This window comes from Malaclemys terrapin, chromosome 9 (assembly GCF_027887155.1).
Source record: "Malaclemys terrapin pileata isolate rMalTer1 chromosome 9, rMalTer1.hap1, whole genome shotgun sequence".
Lineage (NCBI taxonomy): Eukaryota > Metazoa > Chordata > Testudines > Emydidae > Malaclemys > Malaclemys terrapin.
In genome coordinates, this window is record NC_071513.1 from 69,786,115 (window position 1) to 69,807,465 (window position 21,351).

The 21,351-nt window shown below is 40.8% G+C and overlaps 1 protein-coding gene across 1 annotated transcript in view; it reads right to left on the reverse strand.

Annotated features, from left to right (window-relative positions):
• CUL3 (cullin 3) overlaps positions 1-21,351 on the reverse strand; it is a 102,662-nt gene that overhangs the window by 10,686 nt on the left and 70,625 nt on the right. The window contains exons 8-13 of the mRNA XM_054039468.1: positions 18,902-19,078; positions 17,016-17,186; positions 15,744-15,851; positions 9,991-10,115; positions 9,461-9,557; positions 5,918-6,052 (exon numbers count right to left, since the gene is read on the reverse strand). Of these exons, the coding sequence (XP_053895443.1) occupies positions 5,918-6,052; positions 9,461-9,557; positions 9,991-10,115; positions 15,744-15,851; positions 17,016-17,186; positions 18,902-19,078 (813 nt within the window). The remainder of the gene's footprint in view (positions 1-5,917; positions 6,053-9,460; positions 9,558-9,990; positions 10,116-15,743; positions 15,852-17,015; positions 17,187-18,901; positions 19,079-21,351) is intronic.

Genomic DNA, 21,351 nt, shown 5'->3' on the forward strand with positions numbered 1-21,351 from the left:
CTTTGCACACAGTCTTCTAAAGCAGTGTTATCAGCTTATCTATCGAGTCCCTCAAACTTCCATCAAGTGTTTCTGTAGTTTTAGTGCCTCTCAGAGTCACTTGTTGGGAGAAATATAAGCTATGGCATGTTTTGCTGTCTTCTTCATAAAAATGTTAACACTAGTTGGATCCACGTAGAAAGTCAGTGTTCCTGAGAGTTCTACTGAGAGCCATTTAGAAGCTGAGGAATCAATTCTCATTTTCCATTTTCTTATTGATGCTGAAGTTTTGAACTACTGCAATGTGCTTTCGGACTGTGTTAGCGCAACACCTTCACGTTACACCTGCCAATACCCAAAAAGCCCACCTCTAGGGTGACATGAAGAGCGGATATTTGCTCATTTCTAGTTTCATTTAAATATAACCACCAATTTGGTTCTATCCAATATTTGTTTATCAAGTTTCAGCTAACGTGCATTTTTAAAGACTAAATTACTATCATTTTTGTCTTGAAAAATGAACCTTATTGCAATGGCATAATCAGGACCACTTCAGTAAGCCAAAAGGAAATGAATCTTGACCATATAAATTAATTACTTACAACAATGAGTAAATAAGCTTTTTAATTATTTATTTAAATTTAATGTGTCAAGGCCAACAGTTCCAGCACAGCCTACTGCTGCCAATCAGATTTCAGTCTAACACCCTGATTTCTAATGCCAAAGGATTAAAATCAATCCATCAATAATCATTGCTGTACTTTTCACCTCAATAAAGTATTCTGACTACTGCCATTGAAAGTGAAATACAGAACTAAAATAAAAATTAAGAAACAGTTTTTACGCTATACACCCTTATTAACCAGGCAGTGGGGGTGGGGGGCATTCACTACATACTGTGTGTATTTTAATTCTCAACATTACAGTTCGTCCTTAAACTGACACTTGCATGAAATCTGGTCTTTCAGAAATGTACAAATTGCCTTTAAATAAGCATCACAGAAACGGTTTGATGCTGTGATATGATGAGCACCATCCACTAGTTGACTTCGGTGGGGGTGGAGGGTACTCAGCAATTTGTAGCACAGAAAGGTTTCTAGAAGAAGGGTACAAGAATTACAATTTTTCTATTAACATGAACAACAGGAGTTACTGCAGTCTAACAAAGTTTAAGTCATCAGCATGTTATTTTTACAAATGCACATCTTTTTATAAAGACATTTAATATCTTTTAAAGATTTAAAATAGATATTTTTAATGTGTTCTCTCCCCCCCCCCCTTTCAAATATCTGGTATGTTATAGACATTTCATTTTGGGGAGGAAAGCTATAATTACCACCTATTATGCAGCTGAACATATCTAAAACAGATCTAAAGGAGCTGTGTCTGGAAACTACACAATAGGCTGCAATAACTAACAAACAATACAGTGTGTCAAATTCCAGACATCTTAAGTTTTTTTCTTATAGCAAGGAATTAAATAATATTTTCAACATTAACGTGGTTGAAAAATCCACAGATCCAAAGAATTTTAAATTGTACAGGCTTCACCAACCTTTAAAAGCTCTCCCAATGTGGAAGAGGGGAAAAAAGGAACAGCATAAATTAAGAAGTCAGACTAAACTTTTAATGAATTAGTTTTGCTGAATTATGTAACAATTTCATACATATCAAATTTTGAATTTCACATTGGACATGGTTAGGGATAGGACAAATCTTCAGTTTATATTCAATTTGTGAACAAATGAAGCTTCTGAGGATATATACTTCAAAATATTTAAGCATTCTTCACCAGACACTGAAATGAGCAACAACGTAAGATTTGAATATAAGGAGTAGCCCACTTGGAAAGAATAGAGTAAGTTATTAAGAAAATAAAAAACCTTAAGCTATTCAGAAAAATCTCCCTCTCATGTGGAAGCCCATTTTTCCCCTCACAAAAATATCCAACTAGTTACACAAAGCCCTAACATATGAACCTCCAACAATTAAAAAGCAAAATTCTTTCCTCAAAATCTAAATAGTAATACTAAAATAAATAAATAGAAATAAATAAATAATATTTAAATAAATAAATAATGCTCCGTGCTCCTATAGTACCTCATCAACTATTAAGTGTCAGCACTGCTCCAAAAGAGAAAGTATTTGCCTTAATTACCACTTATCCAAAATGGGGCTAAGAGCTTAGGGAAATTTAAAAGTTAAGAGTTATCAGTGGCAGAGCTGGGAACAGAAGCCTGATTAGACAAAACTCCTTCCTCTTTTGCAAAGGCATCATTTTTTGTTGGTGCCTCTGCTTATCATCAGCACAGAGGGTACCTGAACTTCTTTGGCGTTATGCTGTACTACTGTGTCCTTTACAGTACTGACTTTATAGAGTGCTAAAAGCAGAATGCTGCATATGGGAGCTGGGTCACTCAAAGGTCTATAGAGTGTCACAGGGTAGCTGGTCCCTGTGAGTAGACCAGAACCAGCTCCTATGTATCAGGGTAGGTGGGCCCAAATGGGCCAATTAAAGGGAGTAGGATTACACCTGGGTCTATACAGACCTATCAGAGGGCAGGGACGGGATAAGTTATTGGGACAGGCTGGAGTGGAGCTAATTCCTGTGGAGAGTCCTTGGAGCAAAGCGCCAGGTACCCAGGAAGTTATCCCTGGTGCTGGTGTTCCAGAAATGAAGCAGAGCTGTCTGGGACTGGGAAGCTGCAAGAAGCAGGATCACCAGAGACTGTGGGAGGGGAGCCCATGAAACTCTAGGACAAGGGTGAGCTAAGGGACTATTTCTGTTTGCTTTATTCACTTATGTTTGGACAATAAGCCTTCGTAAAGCAGAGGGTGTGGCAGCGTGCAACTGAAAGCTGGGGAGGAGCCCTGGCATACCACAATGAGATTTTACACATACCAAGCAATTTCCTGGCTATTTTGGAATGGGGCAAAAATCTCCTGACCCCCATCAAAAGATAGAAAAAAAATCACTTCAAGTCAATCTAAGTAGGAGACTGCAGTGGCCTCTATCCCTCCTCTTGGGATCTGCCTAGCAATAAACTGTGACCCCACAAAGTGACGAGACTTCCTCGTCCACCTTCTCCTGACATAGCCAAGATGGCCATCCATCACATTAGAAAAGGAAGCTGGACAGGAGGGTGCTCTATGACTCTGGGGCCTACTTCTGATTGCTCTTTAAGTCACGTCTCTGGGCAGAGTTCCTCTGGGTGGTGTCCACTGCCTCCTTGGATGCCTTGAGGGGCAAGGGTCGCTGTCTGGAATTCTCTGCTCGGTGTCTCCCCCTGGATCCCTTATTTCATCCCTGTGACTTGCACTCCTGGCCTTATTTTTTCCATTTGTTGTCCCCCGGATTTAGTTGATGCCTGGGTTTGGTGGCTCCTCCCCTTATGCTCATTGCCTTTAGCAATGGGCAGGGCCACGCCTGCCCACCCCAGTGCCTCAATAGGTTCCCATTGTTTGTGGGGACAGCACTGTTAAATCAACAGTCTATAGAAGACAATCTAAAAACTAGAACTCACAGTCCATTTTGGCTGCTGTGGTGATCTCTACCTGTCTACCTTCCAATCAGTACTTGTTACTCCTGGGGGAATTCTGTACCACTGCATGTGTGCAGAATTCATGTCCCCTGCAGAAAAATGACTTTCTGACAGGGAAGCAAAGGGAAGCTGCAAGAACGGTCACGCAGCACTCCCTAGTAGCCCAGGTACATCGGTTCAGGTACCTGGAGCAGGCGGCAGTAAGGTAAATCACCGCAGGGCTGGGGACATCCCAGCCAGTGGCTCCTACCATGAGCTGGAATCAGCTGCTGGGCTCGAGGCAGGAGAGAAGTTGCTGGGGCTGTGTCAGACCCACCCTCAGAAGCTACCCCAAATGCAGAAAGCTCAGTATCCTCCACTGCTCCTGCCTCCATCATTACTCAGCTGTGGGGGGAAAGGTTACTGTATGGGGAGCTGCTCCCCCATCCACCTAATCCCTGTGCATCCGGACCTTCCATACCCAGACACCTGTGCCAAGCCTCATGCGGTACATCCAGAACTCCCCCACCCTTCCATACCCAAACCCCACCCCACTGAACCTCAAGTCCCTGCACCCAGACCTCCTGCCTCTGGGCCCCCACCTCTGTACCCAGACTACCCCCCACTGAGCTCCCTGCACTCAAACCCCCACCCTGATGCCCCACTCCCTGCACCAGCCTGAGCCCCCACATCCAGAGCCCCACGCCACTGACCCCCAACTAGCTGCACCCAGACCCCCATACCACCAAGCCTCACTCCCCCAGCACTCAGATCCACCGCTGAGACCCCCACACCCAAACCTCTGCTGAGCCCCAACCACCTTCATCTGAAAGTCCCTGGGAAGTCCCATTGCCCCTGCACCTGGAACCCCCCCAATGATCTCTGTGCATCCAGATCCCCTCCACATCTAGACCCCCCCCCCATTGAGTTGCTTGCACCCAGACTGTCCCACACAGAATCCTCTCACCCCACAACTGGATCCCCCCCCACACTGAGCCCCTCCACACTTGGATCCTTCATGGTGAAGCCTGCCTGCCCCACACCTGGTGCACCTGGAGCAGAGCCCCACGGTGTTTCTGGGGCAGACTCAGGCTTTGTGCTGTGTCAGGGTTGGGTGCAGCCTCACCACTGAGTCCATGTCCCGGGGGTAGAAGCTGGAGGGCTGCAGAGTGATCTCCCACTCCCATCTCTTCATGCAGCCAGTGGCCTGTGCTCCCCACTGCCATGCTAGAGTTTCTGCATTTATTTATTGACAAATAAAACTTGCAGAATTTTAAAATACTGTGTGCAGAATTCCTAATTTTTTGGCACAGAATGCCCTCAGAAGTATACTTGTGTGAAAAAGAAAAAGAATAGCAAACCTTGTGCAGTTGCAAAGCCAACTGAAAAATAAAGTCAATCTATCAACCCTTGTGTTTTGCACAAGCACTTACACATCACTGATGCTTCTATGTTCTGGCAATCTTATGCTTTTGTGAATGCATGCACTTACTTTCTGCAAAGTCATGCTATCATAGCACATCATGAGGGTCAACAGAACAAAGCATCACTATTTTACTGATGCGGAATACATTAACTACTATTCAGCAATCAAATAAAGGCAGATTCTTCCTATTCCAAGGTTTGATAACTCAGAATATGAAACATTTATCAAGAACAGCGATTTCTTCAAAGGGGAAAAAAAAAAAAAAAAAAAGACCAAACAAAATGAAATCAGTTTTTTCAATGCTTTAGGTAAGTGGATCCTCATGTTCATGAGAGAGTATTTAAATAAACGGACCCAAAACAATTTGGGCCCCATCTTCACTGGCTGGCTATACTGAATTAAAGCCTTTTAACCTGAAGCAGTCTTAAAACTGTATTTTATACTGCTGTGCAGAATATCATTTCCCTGTAAGCAGCTGGGGTCTAAAGGTATATACTTCTAAATCCGGAGTTTCTGGAATAGAGAATGACTAAGGTAATCAACCAATTTTCAACACCTTTAAAGGAAACAAATGGTCAAGGGCCCTGGACCTACACACAGCCCACACTTTTAATAAGGGTTTCACAGCATACAATCCCAATGGAAACTTCTCTAAGAAACACACATTCCATATGTTAAGGGATTAACAATATGTCAAACAACATTATGGAGCTAAAAACAAAAAGTAAAAACATAAAAGTAAATTATTATGGACTCCGAACTCTTGCTATCGAGTTAAAAAAAAAAAAGGTGTGTGTGTGTGTTAGGGACAAATGAGGTATATTCCTTTGGCATCAAAAGGTCTGTGTACATAGGTCAAGATTTCCTACACAACTTCTGAAAGAGTACAGGTGGATGTAGAATACCATAGATCTACATATGCTCTGCATCTATCTGCAGAATACATTTTAACGTTTTTTTAAAGTCAGCTTAGAAAGGCCACAAATCATACCTCAAACGTGTATTTTTCTCTGTTGTTAAAGAGCATTAGTATCGTCATCTGGAAAGTGGAAACTTGCAATATGTGCTTCCTTGTATTTGAGCCAGTTACTTGGGCACCTCCTACACCAACCTCTGAGCCATCTTCCTGTTTGAATTTAAAAGAAGTAATGAAATCACTTTTAGGAATATTTTTTCATCTCCTGATTAAGCTTTTTATGTAGTAAATGGAGAACTATGCTTAAGCAATATTAAGTTTGAGATTTTAAATCCACAAGTCCCAGAGTAGTATATGCTTGGTTCTGATTTTGCCTATACTTTAATATACTCTTCAAGTCTTCCTGCTTCTCCTCCTGCTTACCAATTTATCAAAATTGCTGCAGTGAAAATCCTTGTCCCTTTTCTCCAATCAGGCCAGTTCCAAAATTTCTCTTAGTAATCCATATTGTGGGTGTGTCCTAATCCCACTTTTATGTTTTTTATGTTGCAGTTATGCTTGGATTACCTTCTCTGTCCCCATGTACCATACAATCTCTTCCTTCTTTCTAACCTTTGCTTAGCTTTCCAATGCTGATCTCTCCAGTGCTTACTACTCCCCATTTCTCACAAATGAAATTTACTTGTTTTGTTTGTATAATTTAAACTTTAAGATTTCTATATATTTGAAAAGTGTAATTGACAATAGTGGCATTATGAAACTACAATAGGTTTGCCTTGAAAAAAATTTTTTAAACCTTAATTCCAATGCAACAACTGCAGAGAAATTTCACTTTGGTCTGAGTCACAGCCCAAAATAAGGTGGGAGGGCAAGGAAGAACAGCTAGTCCTATAAGAAGAGGAGAAGAATCTATGGATACACCCAGAGTTCAGAGCCGCAGGAAGATACAGGTTGAGTCAGAGAAGATTGCAGCCAGAAGGAACAGAAGGAAGGCTGGAGAATCACACCATCCCCAGGAAAAGGCAGGTTTCTGATTGGGGACTCCCTACTACAAAGAACAGACAGGCCTGTCACCAAGCTGATCCGGAGAACAGAAGGGTGTGCTGCCTGCTGGGAGCTAAGATACAGGATATGGCTCTGAGGCTGAAGAGGATCCTAATGGGAGGAGGAAAGAATCCAATGATGTCCTTCATGTGGGAATAAATGATACAGCTAGATTCTCGCTGGAATGCATCAAGGGGAACTATGGCAGGCTGGGGAAGATGCTTAAGGAAATGGCAGCTCAGGGATTCTACCTGTCCCTAGAGGAGGAGAATGAAGGCGAGATAAGATGACAATGATCAACAGATGGCTTAGGAAGTAGTGCTATAGGGTGGGCTTTGGCATGTTAGATAATGAAAGATAATGGAGCAAATAATTAAGAAATCAATTTGCAAACATCTAAAGATAGTAAGGTGATAAGTAACAGTAAGCATGGATTTGTCAAGAACAAATCCTGTCAAACCAATCTGATAGCTTTCTTTGACAGGGTAACAAGCCTTGTGGATAGGGGGGGAAGTGGTATATCTAGACTTTAGTAAAGCTTTTGATACTATCTCACATGACCTTCTCATAAACAAACTAGGGAAATGCAACCTAGATGGAGCTACTATAAGGTGGGTGCAAAACTGATTGGAAAACCATTCTCAGAGAGTAGTTATCAGTGGTTCACAGTCATGCTGGAAGGCATAACGAGTGGGGCCCTGCAGGGATCAGTTCTGGGTCTGGTTCTGTTCAATACCTTCATCAATGATTTAGACAGGGGTACAGAGAGTACACTTATAAAGTTTGTGGACGATACCAAGCTGGGATGGGTTGCAAGTGCTTTAGAGGATAGGATTAAAATTCAAATGAACAGGACAAACTGGAGAAATGATCTGAAGTAACTACAACGGGTCATACTGAAAGTGAACGGTCAGGTTGAAGGGAGGTTACAAGGGAGTTCCTCAGGGATCAGTCTTGGGACCTATCTTATTTAACATTTTTATTACTGACCTTAGCAGAAAAAGGGTGTGCGCGCTAATAAAATTTGCAGATGAAACAAAGTTGTGAGGTATTTCCAATACAGAGGAGGACCCGACTATCACACAAGATGATCTGGATGACCTTGTAAACTGGAGTAATAGAAATGGGATGAAATTTAACAGCGCAAATTGCAAGGTCATGCATTTAGGGACTAACAATAAGAATTTCTGCTATAAGCTGGGGGTGTATCAGTTGGAAGTGACAGAGGAGGACAAAGAGTGTCTTATTTGATCCCAGGATGACTATGAGCCGCCAATCTGATGCAGTTGCGAAAAAGGCTAATGAAGTCCTAGGGCGCATCAGGCTAGGTATTTCCAGTAGAGACAGGGAACTGTTAGTACCATTACACAAGGCACTGGTGAGACCTCATCTGGAATACTGTGTGCAATTCTGGTCTCCCATGTTTAGGGAAGATTAATTCAAACAGGAACAGGTGCAGAGAAGGGCTATTAGAATGATCTGAGGAATGGAAAACCTACCTTATGAGAGGAGACTCAAAGAGCTTGGCTTATTTAGGCTAACCAAACACAGGCTTGGGGGGGGGGGGGGGGGGGGGGAGAGAGATATGATTGCTCTCTATAAATACATCAGAGGGATAAATACCAGGGAGGGCGAGAAGTTATTTAAGTTAAGCACCAACGTGGACACAAGAATAAATGGATATAAATTGGCCATCAACAAGTTTAGGCTTGAAATTAAACAAAGGTTTCTAACCATCAGAGGAGTAAAGTTCTGGAACAGACTTCCAAGGGGAGTAGTGGGAGCAAAAAACCTAACTGGCTTAAAGACTGAGCTTGATAAGTTTATGGAGAGGATGGTATGATGAAACTGCCCCCAATGGCAGGCAGCTGATTTGCAACTGCTAGCAGCAAAGATCTCCGATGGCTGGTAATGGGACATTAGATGGGGAGGGCTCCGAGTTACTACAGCGAATTCTTTCCCAGCTGTCTGGCTGATGGGTCTTGCCCACATACTCAGGGTCTAACTGATGGCCATATTTGGGGTCAGGAAGGAATTTTAACATAGATCACATTGGCAGAGACCCTGGGGGTTTTTCACCTTCCTCTGCAGTACAGGGAACAGGTCATTTGCAGGTTTAAACTAGTATAAATGGTGGATTTTCTGTAACTTGAACTCTTTAATTCATGATTTGAGAACTTCAGTAACTCAGCCAGAGGCTAGGGATCTATTACAGGAGTCTGTGGGTGAGGTTCTGTGACCTGCAATTTGCAGGAGGTCAGACTAGATGATCATGATGGTCTATGAGTCCATTATCATCCTATGATTTAATTAAACCAACAGGTTGGAGAGTTTCAAATTTGATTCAGGATTATAGAATGTATGCTTGTAAGTATACTTCAAACTGTTGCCAAGGCAAGAGTTGAATTAAAAAAAAAAAAAGGGATAGATGTATTTTTTTTTAAATTGTACTTATGTCCTATACTGGCAGTTTAATTTATAGCTAAGAAAATCCAAAACTGATTACAAATTTATCTTTACATTTACAAAATTTTTGAGATTAAACCATAACACTTTCAGAATACAGACATTTACCTTTTTAACAGGTCCATAGAAGGTGGCATTGAGATCTGCCGATCCCATGTGATGCTGGAGTGTCAGCTGTCGACCACTGTGTTTGGCTAAATAAAATCTACGAGACAATTAAAATGAAAATTTACATATTTATAATGCACATTTTATGCTTTTATGATCCAAAAGCATTTTACATACATAGATAGTATATTCCATCCTGAAGAATTCAAAATTAAGTGTAATGTGTAACAATTACTCTTAAAAAAAAAAAATCCAAAAGCATTTTACATACATAGATAGTATATTCCATCCTGAAGAATTCAAAATTAAGTGTAATGTGTAACAATTACTCTTAAAAAAAAAAAAAAAAAAAAAGTTAAACTGAGGTTAAGGTCTCATCTGAAATAAAAAAAAAATCAAGTAGTGAGTAGTTGGTTTTCTAGTTTGCCCCAAAAAGAACAAAGCAGCTCTTTAATATGCCATTAGTACTCACAAAAGTATATTTACTGTACCCATTGTTTTAAAAATACAAAGCCTGATTTAATACATACCTTCTAAATACTTCAAAAGCATGTCTGGGGGCTGGAGGGATGTTGCACTTCGGTGTGGCTGACTGAGTAGGCCAGTAGCCTGTTGTGAGAACCCGCACTGTGAGATCAACACCACCTAATGAGACCTACAACAACATTGGAAGAAGACATCCACCATTTTAAAACAGGACAGTGTTCTCCACTTCTCCTATGTTATAATTAGACTTTCAATTTTTTACTTTCCAAAAGCTAAGGAGAAATTGTTGTTGCCATTCTTTCTGAGCTGCACAAATTAAATTCATTCTTGCTGGAGCAGGAGCCAAAAAGCTCACATTGTTCCCACATGGCAATTTAAGACTATGCAGAGTATGATCATGTAAAAAATGCTGTGCAACTGCTCAGTATTCATGATAATAAACAGTAATTCTGAAATTCAGAGCTTTACAAGGTCAGATGCATTACAGGGTAAATGTATCATATTTTGCCTTCTGCTTTTATTCTGTTTCCAATACGACTGACTGGATAGGAAAAAAAAGTATATGCTGTGTTGCTAACAATATGAATTGCAAAGTAACAGTTTTTGTACTTGCCCTTTGGCAGAAAAGTATAACTAACAGTTTGACATTCAATACTAAGCAATAGGAGTTTTTTCTGCCATTCCCTTTCTGGAGTTTTATAGCAGAAATCATCTGCATATGTTTTCCCATTTTTTTATGTAAAGGACTAGCTTCTTGCTCAACCTGAAAAAATTATGTGGCTTTAATGCTTGTTCTCTGAAAGTAGTTATTAACATAGGTATTCACACAGGCTTGGAACACTCTGCAGCGGATGTTCTAAGCTATTAAACAGTCTCATCAGCAGGTGGCCCACATCTATTTAAAATCTAAGTATAATTGTCAAAAAGTGTCTCAATTAAATTCCATAGTGCCAAACTTATAACTGAGTATATTGCCAGCTTCCACAGGGAAATGAGGTGGGTTAATGAAGGCTTATGATTAATACCTCCAAAGAACATGCTTATAGGTAAGTAATTTTCTTCTCTTACAAAGAAAAAGTATCATTATAAACAGATCCAGGCTCTTACAGACTACAAAAACTAATATACAGCATTACAGTGGATCAGATTAAAGTAAAAAAAGTCACAAATATCATTGGACAAAAAGTAGATGCCTCCCAAGTTAAATAGCGACATAGCATCCCTGAGAAGTATTAAGATTGCTATTTTTATATTAGAAGAATAAAATGCACCTAATAAATACATTAGAACTAACATCTAAAGACCTCTTAGGGGGGGGGCGAAAAAGTCAGCTGGGCCATGCAATCCAGAAACAGGTTTTAATAGAGACTGGATTCAAGATAACCATCTAAAACAATATTTTACAAATATACATGAAGAACTGTATTGAGGTTTCTCCAAAGTGAACCAAAGGCCATCCAATGTCACTGACATGCTTCTTATTTCATGAGCTGTAACATGACATTGATGTTCGGAGAAATACAGTCAATCATACATCTAGAGATGGGGTACGTCTACACTGAGATTAAAAAAACCCCACAGCACCAAGACTCAGAGCCAGGTCAGTTGACAGGCTTGGGGGGGGGGGGGGAGGGGGCTATGAAATCGCAGCGTGGATGTTCAGGCTTGGGCTGGAGCCCAAATGTCTACAATGCAATTTTATAGCCCCACACCTTGCGCCCCATGAGCACAAGTCAACTGACCTGGGCCAGCCACAGCTGTGCCATAGGTCTAGTATCACAGTGCAGACATACCCTTGAACGTTAACCCAATGCATACAATCAACAAAAAAGTGCATTAAATCGAAGTATTTTTATTTGTTCCAGATAATGCCCAGTTTGTGAACTGTGGAATCAGAATGGGCATGAGGGTATGGAAAATATGTTGCAGTTCCACTATACTCAGTAAACATCATATCTGGAAAGAAGAGTATGCTTTCTTACCCACTGAATCTTTGAAACATCTTAGTCATGGACAAGAGCCTGAGCTCACTCAGATTCTCACAGATGCAATGCTAAATATAAAGGGGCAGATATTCGATTTAGAACAAGTTTTAGAAATGTCAAGTCTCATATGACTCCTCTTATCACCAGCATGTGTGTAGCATGGACTAATAGAGGGACAGAGTCTTTCAAGTGTAGAATTGTGCTGCATGACCTCCAAAACCCAAGATTTCAGGTTCATCAATCTGGAAAATGCCTAAGAGGTTCTATAATCTTTTGATTTCTCCCACTTTAGCTTCTCAGTGAAAGAAAGTACTGCCGCATGTACAAAGTCGAACATCAGCTGCATCATCCTTCACAATACCTACTAACTCAGTTTTATATCTATGAGGCTTTTGGCTTCTGAATGGGGAAGAGCTGGCTTGTGACTCTTTTCTAGGAAGGATCATATGCATTCAATGCATCACAGTTGTTTCAAAAAAAGAATACGTTGGAGCTATTAGTAGAAACTCTAAAACTTCTTGTACCACAATGGTAATATGAAGAAAGACTCCTGATTCCTTTCCCAGTGCCATCTTTTATTACAGAATTGTTCTGCTAGAGCAGTGGTTCTTTGCGTATTTGTGAGCTGGTAGTATTTGGAAGCCTGTTAGCATTATTGTCTACTGTATTTTAATTACTGTGAATTTTAAGTTATTTTTAAAAAAATGTTCAGCGCAAAGCACTTTGGACTGCTACAAACAAAAATAAGGAGCTTGTAATGCCAAACCACCTATGAAACAAAATGAACACATTCTATAGATAGTACACCACAAGGCACATCCTCGTTCAGTATCAGGAATAACAGTCGCCAGAAACTGACCCAAGAACTAATAATGAGCGAAAGTGAATGAAGTAGTTAAGTCTTGCAGTGTGTTTTATGGAAGGATTAATGTAACCTTCAAGTCACTGCGGTCACAGAGAACACAGAAACTGATCACGGTTTTAATGTAAACACCATAAAATGTTTTGTTTACTTGCACTGATGTAACATACAGGCAGAAACTGCATCTCAAATTATTTTTAAAGAATCAGGAAGGAAACAAATTTTGCTGGTCATACGGTCAATGTCTAAAAAGTGCATCATAGGTGACAATAATAGAATCATAGAATATCAGGGTTGGAAGGGACCTCAGGAGGTCATCTAGTCCAACCCCCCGTGCTCAAAGCAGGACCAATCCCCAACTAAATCATCCCAAACAGGGCTTTGTCAAGCCTGACCTTAAAAACGTCTAAGGAAGGAGATTCCACCACCTCCCTAGGTAACCCATTCCAGTGCTACACCACCCTCCTAGAGAAAAAGTTTTTCCTAATATCCAACCTAAACCTCCCCCTCTGCAACTTGAGACCATTATTCCCTGTTCCGTCATCTGGTACCACTGAGAACAGTCTAGATCCATCCTCTTTGGAACCCCCTTTCAGACTAAATAATCCCAGTTCCCTCAGCTTCCCTCATAAGTCATGTGCTCCAGCCCCCTAATCATTTTTTGTTGCCCTCCACTGGACTCTTTCCAATTTTTCCACATCCTTCTTGTAGTGTGGGGCCCAAAACTGGACACAGTACTCCAGATGAGGCTTCGCCAATGGAGAACAGAGGGGAATGATCACGTTCCTCAATCTGCTGACAATGCTCCTACTTATACAGCCCAAAATGCCGTTAGCCTTCTTGGCAAGAAGGGCACACTGTTGACTCATATCCAGCTTCGTGTCCATTGTAACCCCTAGGTCCTTTACTGCAGAACTGCTGCCTAGCCACTTGGTCCCTAGTCTGTAGCAGTGCATGGGATTCTTCCATCCTAAGTGCAGGATTCTGTACTTGTCCTTATTGAACCTCATCAGATTTCTTTTGGCCCAATCCTCCAATTTGTCTAGGTCACACTGTATCCTATCCCTTCCCTCCAATGTATCTACCAATCCTCCCAGTTTAGTGTCATCTGCAAACTTGCTGAGCGTGCAATCCATGCCATCCTCCAGATTATTAATGAAGATATTGAACAAAAACCAGCCCCAGGACTGACCCTTGGGGCACTCTGCTAAATACAGGCTGCCCACTAGACATGGAGCCATTGATCACTACACGTTGAGCCCGATGATCTAGCCAGTTTTCTATCCACCTTATAGTCCATTCATCCAGCCCATTCTTCCTTAACTTGCTGGCAAGAATGTTGTGGGAGACCGTATCAAAAGCTTTGCTAAAGTCAAGGAGTAACATATCCACTGCATTCCCCTCATCCACAGAGCCAGTTATCTTGTTATAGAAGGCAATTAGGTTAGTCAGGTATGACTTGCCCTTGGTGAATCCATGCTGGCTGTTCCTGATCATTTTCCTCTCCTCGAAGTGCTTCAGAATTGATTCCTTGAAGACTTGCTCCACGATTTTTCCAATAACATTCTAAGATCTAACTCATATACATTCAGATAAATAGAACTAGGAAGACCATCTGTAACAGTGCCACGTGCGACTCCCAACAGAGTTAGTACTATCAAAATCTCCCCATAAAAATTGGAAACATGTTTGTCAAAGTGCTGCCAAAGAACTAATTCTGTTGTATGTGCACCAAAGTAGATGGATCTCATACAAAACTTTGACTCCCAAGAGGGCAGACACTCAATTCTGTAGCCTTTAAACACTTCAAGGCATTTCATACCAATAAAGATCCAAACTCAAAGAAAAACTAGGATGTCTAAAAAGAAACTTGACCAAAATGAGATAAAAAGAAAGACCCATTGATAAAAAATTTGGAAAAAAAATCCTTGATCAAAAATTAATATGGGACCGACAGACAATACGAAGAGTTGCACAATCATTTCTTTAAAAAGTGACATACAAAGCTGCAACTTTAAAGTGGAGCTCATGAGTTCAAATACTAACTGATGATGAAAAATTTACCGTCTATTTGCCTCAACAACAAGTAAGCGTACGCCACCTGCTGGTAAAGCAGTTTAACAGTTCATAAGTTTAGCTATGAAGCTTTTCAAATCTTGTCATGTACTGGTGTATTGACAAGACTGTATGTCCACGGTAATTATTCCTACTTTTACCAAGCACTGAATCTATGTAAATACACTGTATACATTTTACTTAAATTATTATATTATGTTTTGGCATAAATTAGAGTTTTGGAATTGTGTGACTCCTTTATAGAGGACAGTCCATACAACTATTTAGAACAGCAGTGGGCAAACTGCAGCCCATCAGGGTAATCTGCTGGTGGGCCACGAGACAGTTTGTTTACATTGACTGTCCGCAGACACATCCACCTGCAGCTCCCAGTGGCCGCGGTTCACCATTCCTGGCCAATCGGAGCTGTGGGAAGCAGCAGCCAGCAAATCCTTGCAGCCCGCGCCGTTTCCCGCAGCTCCCATTGGCCGGGAACGGTGAACCGCAGCTACAGCTGCAGGCGCAGTGCCTACGGACGGTCAGTGGAAACAAACTGTCTCGCGGCCTGCCAGGGGATTATCCTGATGGGCCGCATGTGGGCCACAGGCTTCCCACCACTGACTTAAAAGAACACTAACGCAGTAAAAGACTCAACAGGACTTAAATTACTATTCTTTAACTCAATAAAGTAATAAGTCAGGCTTCAAACAAATCTCAAGATCAAAATATTTTCCGAGTGAGTAAGAAAAAATTGCAAGGTCAAAAATTTAAGTTAAAAAGTTCTTATTCTGTTAAGAGAAATGACGGAATGAAGAGTAATGCAGAATCTCTCTAGAGCAGGTTTGTGTTTATATGTAAAAATAGAAGCACAAGAAAAGATCTGAATGATTCTTACCCCTGTAGCCTGTAGATGTTGCCTGAATTCATCCATTGTTGTGTTTGAGATGCTCATATCCCTGAACATTCCTTCCAGTTTAGATGTGAATTGACATCCACATTCAGTCTACCAAAAAAAAATTATTTGCTGTATTATAATTATAAAATGGATCTGCAAACACTTAAATCCTGAAACGTTGGAGTTAGTCACTGAATATCCCAGACAAACATGGAGAGAACATTCTCTATACTTTTCTTTAGCTTGGTTCCACCCTTAGCCCATTTTCAGGTCTTGCAAGAGCAGTTATCTTTTGCATGTGAGGACTGAAGCCTACCCAAATAAATAAGGTAAAATCTGTTTTCTCTCATCTCTCCTTACACTACTGCACTTTTTCTAAATACTTCTTTTGAGCATCCATCTCTCTTATCGTATAGGACAGTTCTGCAAAACTGTCATGAAAATTCACCAGCACAGGGATAAACATTCACCTGTCATTTACCATGACACTGATAAACAAAATCATAATAGTTTATTCATCCATCCAAAAAGTTCATTTGCGCTAGACAAGTAGAGTTTTTTTAAGGATGCTATAGGTTATGAAGTGAGATTATTGAAAATTGTAGAAACCACATGGTACTGAGTGTGAGGGAAGTGAAGGAAACTATAAGGTAAGTTTGTTTTCAGATATTAGTATGGTATCACTATTACAATGCATATGGGTGAAAGGAGGATTCATACAGAAGAAATAATACTTGGTACTTATCAAAGAACCTTTCACCAAAGGACCTCAAAGTGCTTTAGGTGGTTAAGTATTATTGGCATTTAAAAGATGAGGATATTTTGATACAGAAATGGTAAGCATCTTTTGCAAAGTTACACATTATGTCAGTGGAAAAGTTTGGAATAAGATCAAGATGAAACTCCTGGTCTCAAACCACTACATCATACTGCCTCACTGGAGTCACTTTCTTGCTGGAAGATATTTCTTAGAGCCACCCTCCTGCCCCCAAAATTTCAATATTCTAAAATGCCCTCCTACCCAACGTGGGACATTCAACCCTAATTTTGTAGTAGTATTTCTTTTTTCTGACAGATAACCTTTAATAATAGAAATAAAGTGGATTAGCGTTTTCTGTATTTATTAAAAACTTTAATTTGATATTTAAATGAGTATATTGTAATCAGTTTTATGCCAATTAAATATTTATTAAAAGAAAAAGAAATACAGGAATAAAATGCAATTTAAGAACAGTTTGAAGGAGCTAAGCTGTGTGCAGGTAGCCATCTTACCTTTAATTTAGATATCATATTTTTCTCAGAGTCATCTGAAACACTCTTGTTTGTAAGAAGTCTTCTTGCCAAGTGCTGTTTATAGTAACGTTCAAAAACATCTTTCTCTTGCATAAACCTAAACAGAACCATTGCCTTATCCAATATAGTCTCTACTTCTTGCTCCGTTAGCTGTAAAATAAAGAAACAATTAATTTGCTATTTTTAGTCTCTGAGTACATATTTCTTATACAACCAAAAGTAATGGAAAATTAATCTACAGCCAGCACACACACAACCAACCAATACCAGTTACATACCCAGGACAAAGTTAGGCCTGCTCTTCACTATGTCAGTTTAACTACGTCAGTCAGCGATATAAAAAATGCACACCCCCTGAGCTGACCTAAGATCCTGTGTTGACAGCACTAGATTGATGGAAGAATTCTTCCACCTCTCAGGGAGATGGATTAACTATACCAAAGGGACAACCCCACCCATACGTAGTGTCCACACTAAAGTTTTAAGTATAGACAAGCCCTTAGATCAGTTTGTACCCATGACAAAGTATGGAAGTTCTAATGCTAAAATGTCTCATTTAATTGGGTTTAGCTGCTGCATCCTTAAGGGTTTCCTCACCACCACTATGGCAAATTAAAGACTCTCTTTTTATGATTCATACCATCAACACAATTTGCTTCCCTTAATTAGTATCCCATTCTGCCTGTGGGAAGTATGATTGTAGATTGGAAGAAGTGGGACCATGGTGGTAGCAAAATGGCCAAAGGGCAGGGCAGTCATATCATGCAAAGAAGAAAACCCAGTAGTATGAAAATGGAGGAAAGACAATGAGGAGGGGGAAAACTATGATGATACAATAGGAAAAACTAGTATTTTACTTAAATATCTACGAAAACTCTAAACAAAGTAAATAGAAGTGCTTCTGAAATGACATGTCATTTTAAATTAAGACTGAAAGCCCATTCACAATTCATTTTACTGAGTTTGACTGTTGCACAGAAAGTTTCAGACTGCAACATGAATTTTCAGATTTCATAGGATTAAATAATTTATAGAATTTATAATTTAATTTCTGAAGCACTAGCCAAAATATAAGCTATAAAGATCTCAGAGATTTTCTTGCAATCTGAACACATTAAAGGAAACAATTACAAAATAAAAAGCAAGCAATTCTGACCAAGTCCATCAACAACACTCAAGATATGCAGCTCTAATTAAAAATTTGCAGAAACAAAACTTTTTTTAAAAAAGGTTTGGAAATGAACACACTGGTCAGTGCTTCTTTCCATTCTGATTGATCTTTCAAACTATCATGCTTTATTTTCTTTCAAATTAGAAAGAGTCAATAAAAGAGAAAAGCTGGCCAGTGTCTTTTTGAGTCAGCTGTAACATCTTTTCTAAAGGAAAATCTCTTAGCTGGTTATACATTTTTATTGTGTAATATTTTATATTCAAGTAATACTGATCACAGTCCAGCAAAAATAAAAAACTTACTCTTAAAAGTTTAGTTCTTTTGACTAGACTTCCTCCACTAACCATCTCTGGCCCCACACTTTCATGCCTAAATGCAACACTTTAATTTGGTTCACAATGCAGTTTAAGACAAAAAAAAAAAAAAAACAAAAAAAAACCTGAGCAATTGTTTACCATGCTTGCGTCTAATTTTTTCCCTCTGTATGTTAACTGTTTAGCTTATAAGACTTTTGTGACAGGCAACTTGTTTTCTTACATGTCTAAAGCATTATGCACACAAATGCACTATATAATAGTATTACATACACATTCACATAATGCTTTATAAAAGTATACAAAGACAACTAATTTAGTTTAACCTGCTACTGTTTTCCGTAGATTCAGTATAGTCTCGTAATTGAGTTTGTACTTACTCCCTTGACTCCTTTTTTCAGCTTATCATCAATAAATAATGAGAGGTACTCTGGAGACCTAGAGTTGAGGTTGAGGAAATACTCAAAGTCACCCGCAATAGTTTGTTTGAAGAGCCGGTCATTATTGAAAGATTCTTGAAGAAACCGATCAAACCTACTTTTCAAATCCAGTAAACCCTTAAGAAAAATAGAGCATAACATTTTATTTTGACAGATATTATACTGCTAGTAAGAAAATTACACTCCAGTATTGCATTTCAGGAGACCATAGTTAAACAGAGATTCTGCTAATTTAGCATTTATCTACATTTCACAGTATTATTCAGAATCTTTACTTCGATTTAAAATTATGTTTCTAGTTGCTGTAATTCAAATTTATGGTCAGACTAAACTGAAACCCTGGCAAATAAATGGACTAAAACAGCTGCATTAATGGTGGTGCAATTATCATAATAGGCTATTTAATAAAGAAATATTACCACATGCTTTAATCTGTCTTTCTTTAAAATTGAACAGTTTGTTTTATTTTATTATTTTAGGGGAATGTGCCTTGTCAATACTACTGGTTGTGGTTCATTCTTTGAAGTGGAGCACTTTAGAACAGTAACATAGGCAGGAAAGGCTGTTATAAAGTGTCAAGCACCAAGCCCTGGTCTACACTACGAGTTTAGGCTGAATTTAGCAGCATTAGATCGATTTAACCCTGCACTCGTCTACACAACGAAGCCATTTTTGTTGACTTAAAGGGCTCTTAAAATAGATTTCTGTACTCCTCCCCGACGAGGGGATTAGCACGGAAATCGACCCTGCTGGGTCAAATCTGGGGTAGCGTGGACACAATTCGATGGAATTGGCCTCCGGGAGCTATCCCAGAGTGCTCCATTGTGACCGCTCTGGACAGCACTCTCAACTCAGATGCACTAGCCAAGCAGACAGGAAAAGCCCCGCAAACTTTTGAGCACAGGTGACCATGCAGCACTCAACAGCACAGGTGACCATGGAGTCCCAGAATCGCAAAAGAGCTCCAGCACCACCGAACAGGAGGTACTCATCTGATCACTGTATGGGGAGACGAAGCCGTGCTATCCGAACTCCGTTCCAAAATGCTGGAATATTTGAAAAAAATCTCCAAGGGCATGAAGGACAGAGGTTATAACAGGGACCCGCAGCGGTGCCGCGTGAAGCCTACCAAAGAACCAGAGAGGCAAACAGCCACTCTGGGTCAGAGCCCCAGACATGCTGCTTCTATGATGAGCTGCATGCCATTCTAGGGGGTGCGCCTACAACTATCCCACTCTGTGCTTCCCTCCTCCCCCACCCCTCCCGGGCTACCTTGGCAGTTATCCTCCCATTTGTGTGACAAATTAATAAAGAATGCACAAATTTGAAACAACAATGACTTTATTGCCTCTGCCAGCAGTGATCAAAGGGGGGAGGGGAGGACGGTTGGCTTACAGGGAAGTAGAGTGAACCAAGGGGGCAGGTTTTCATCAAGAAGAAACAAACAGAACTTTCACACCGTAGCCTGGCCAGTCATGAAACTGGTTTTCAAAGCTTCTCTGATGCACAGTGCGCCCTGCTGTGCTCTTCTAACCGCCCTGATGTCTGGCTGCGTGTAATCAGCAGCCAGGCAATTTGCCTCAACCTCCCACCCCATCATCAACGTCTCCCCCTTACTCTCACAGATATTGTGGAGCACACAGCAAGCAGTAATAACAACGGGAATATTCGTTTCGCTGAGGTCTAACCGAGTCACTAACCTGCGCCAGCGTGCTTTTAAACGTCCAATGGCACGTTCTACCACCATTCTGCACTTGCTCAGCCTAAAGCTGAACTGCTCCTTACTACTGTCCAGGCTTCATAAGCCATGGGAGCAAGGGGCAGGCTGGGGTAGGTGTGACCGCGCGGTGCTGCCAACTGGGAGAGCAGCCTGAGGGAGAAGCCTTCACCTGGCATGATATTCCAGGCAGGACTGAATCTCCATTAGACGAAACTTAAAGAAGAGAATGACCTGGAGTCATTCCCATTTTTGTGCAGGCAGCCCCGACTGACCTCATGGAGGCCGGCCAGGGGCACCTCTGTCTGCCCAGGCGCCCCCGACCAACCTAACCAAGGTCGGTCAGGAGCACCCATGGGACGACGACGACAGCTATCAGTCGTATTGTACCGTCTGCCATCCGCAGGGCAAGGCAAGGGGATGCTGCTGTGTAGCACTGCAGTACCGCGTCTCCCAGCAGCACCCAGGAGACATACGGTGACAATGAGCAGAGCGGGCTCCATGCTTGCCGTGATATGTCGCCTGCAGGGGTAACCCAGGAAAAAAGGAGATTTTTTGCCGTGCTTTCACGGAGGGAGGCCTGATGACATGTACCCAGAACCACCCGCAACAATGTTTTTGCCCCATCAAGCATTGGGAGCTCAATCCAGAATTCCAATGGGTGACGGAGACT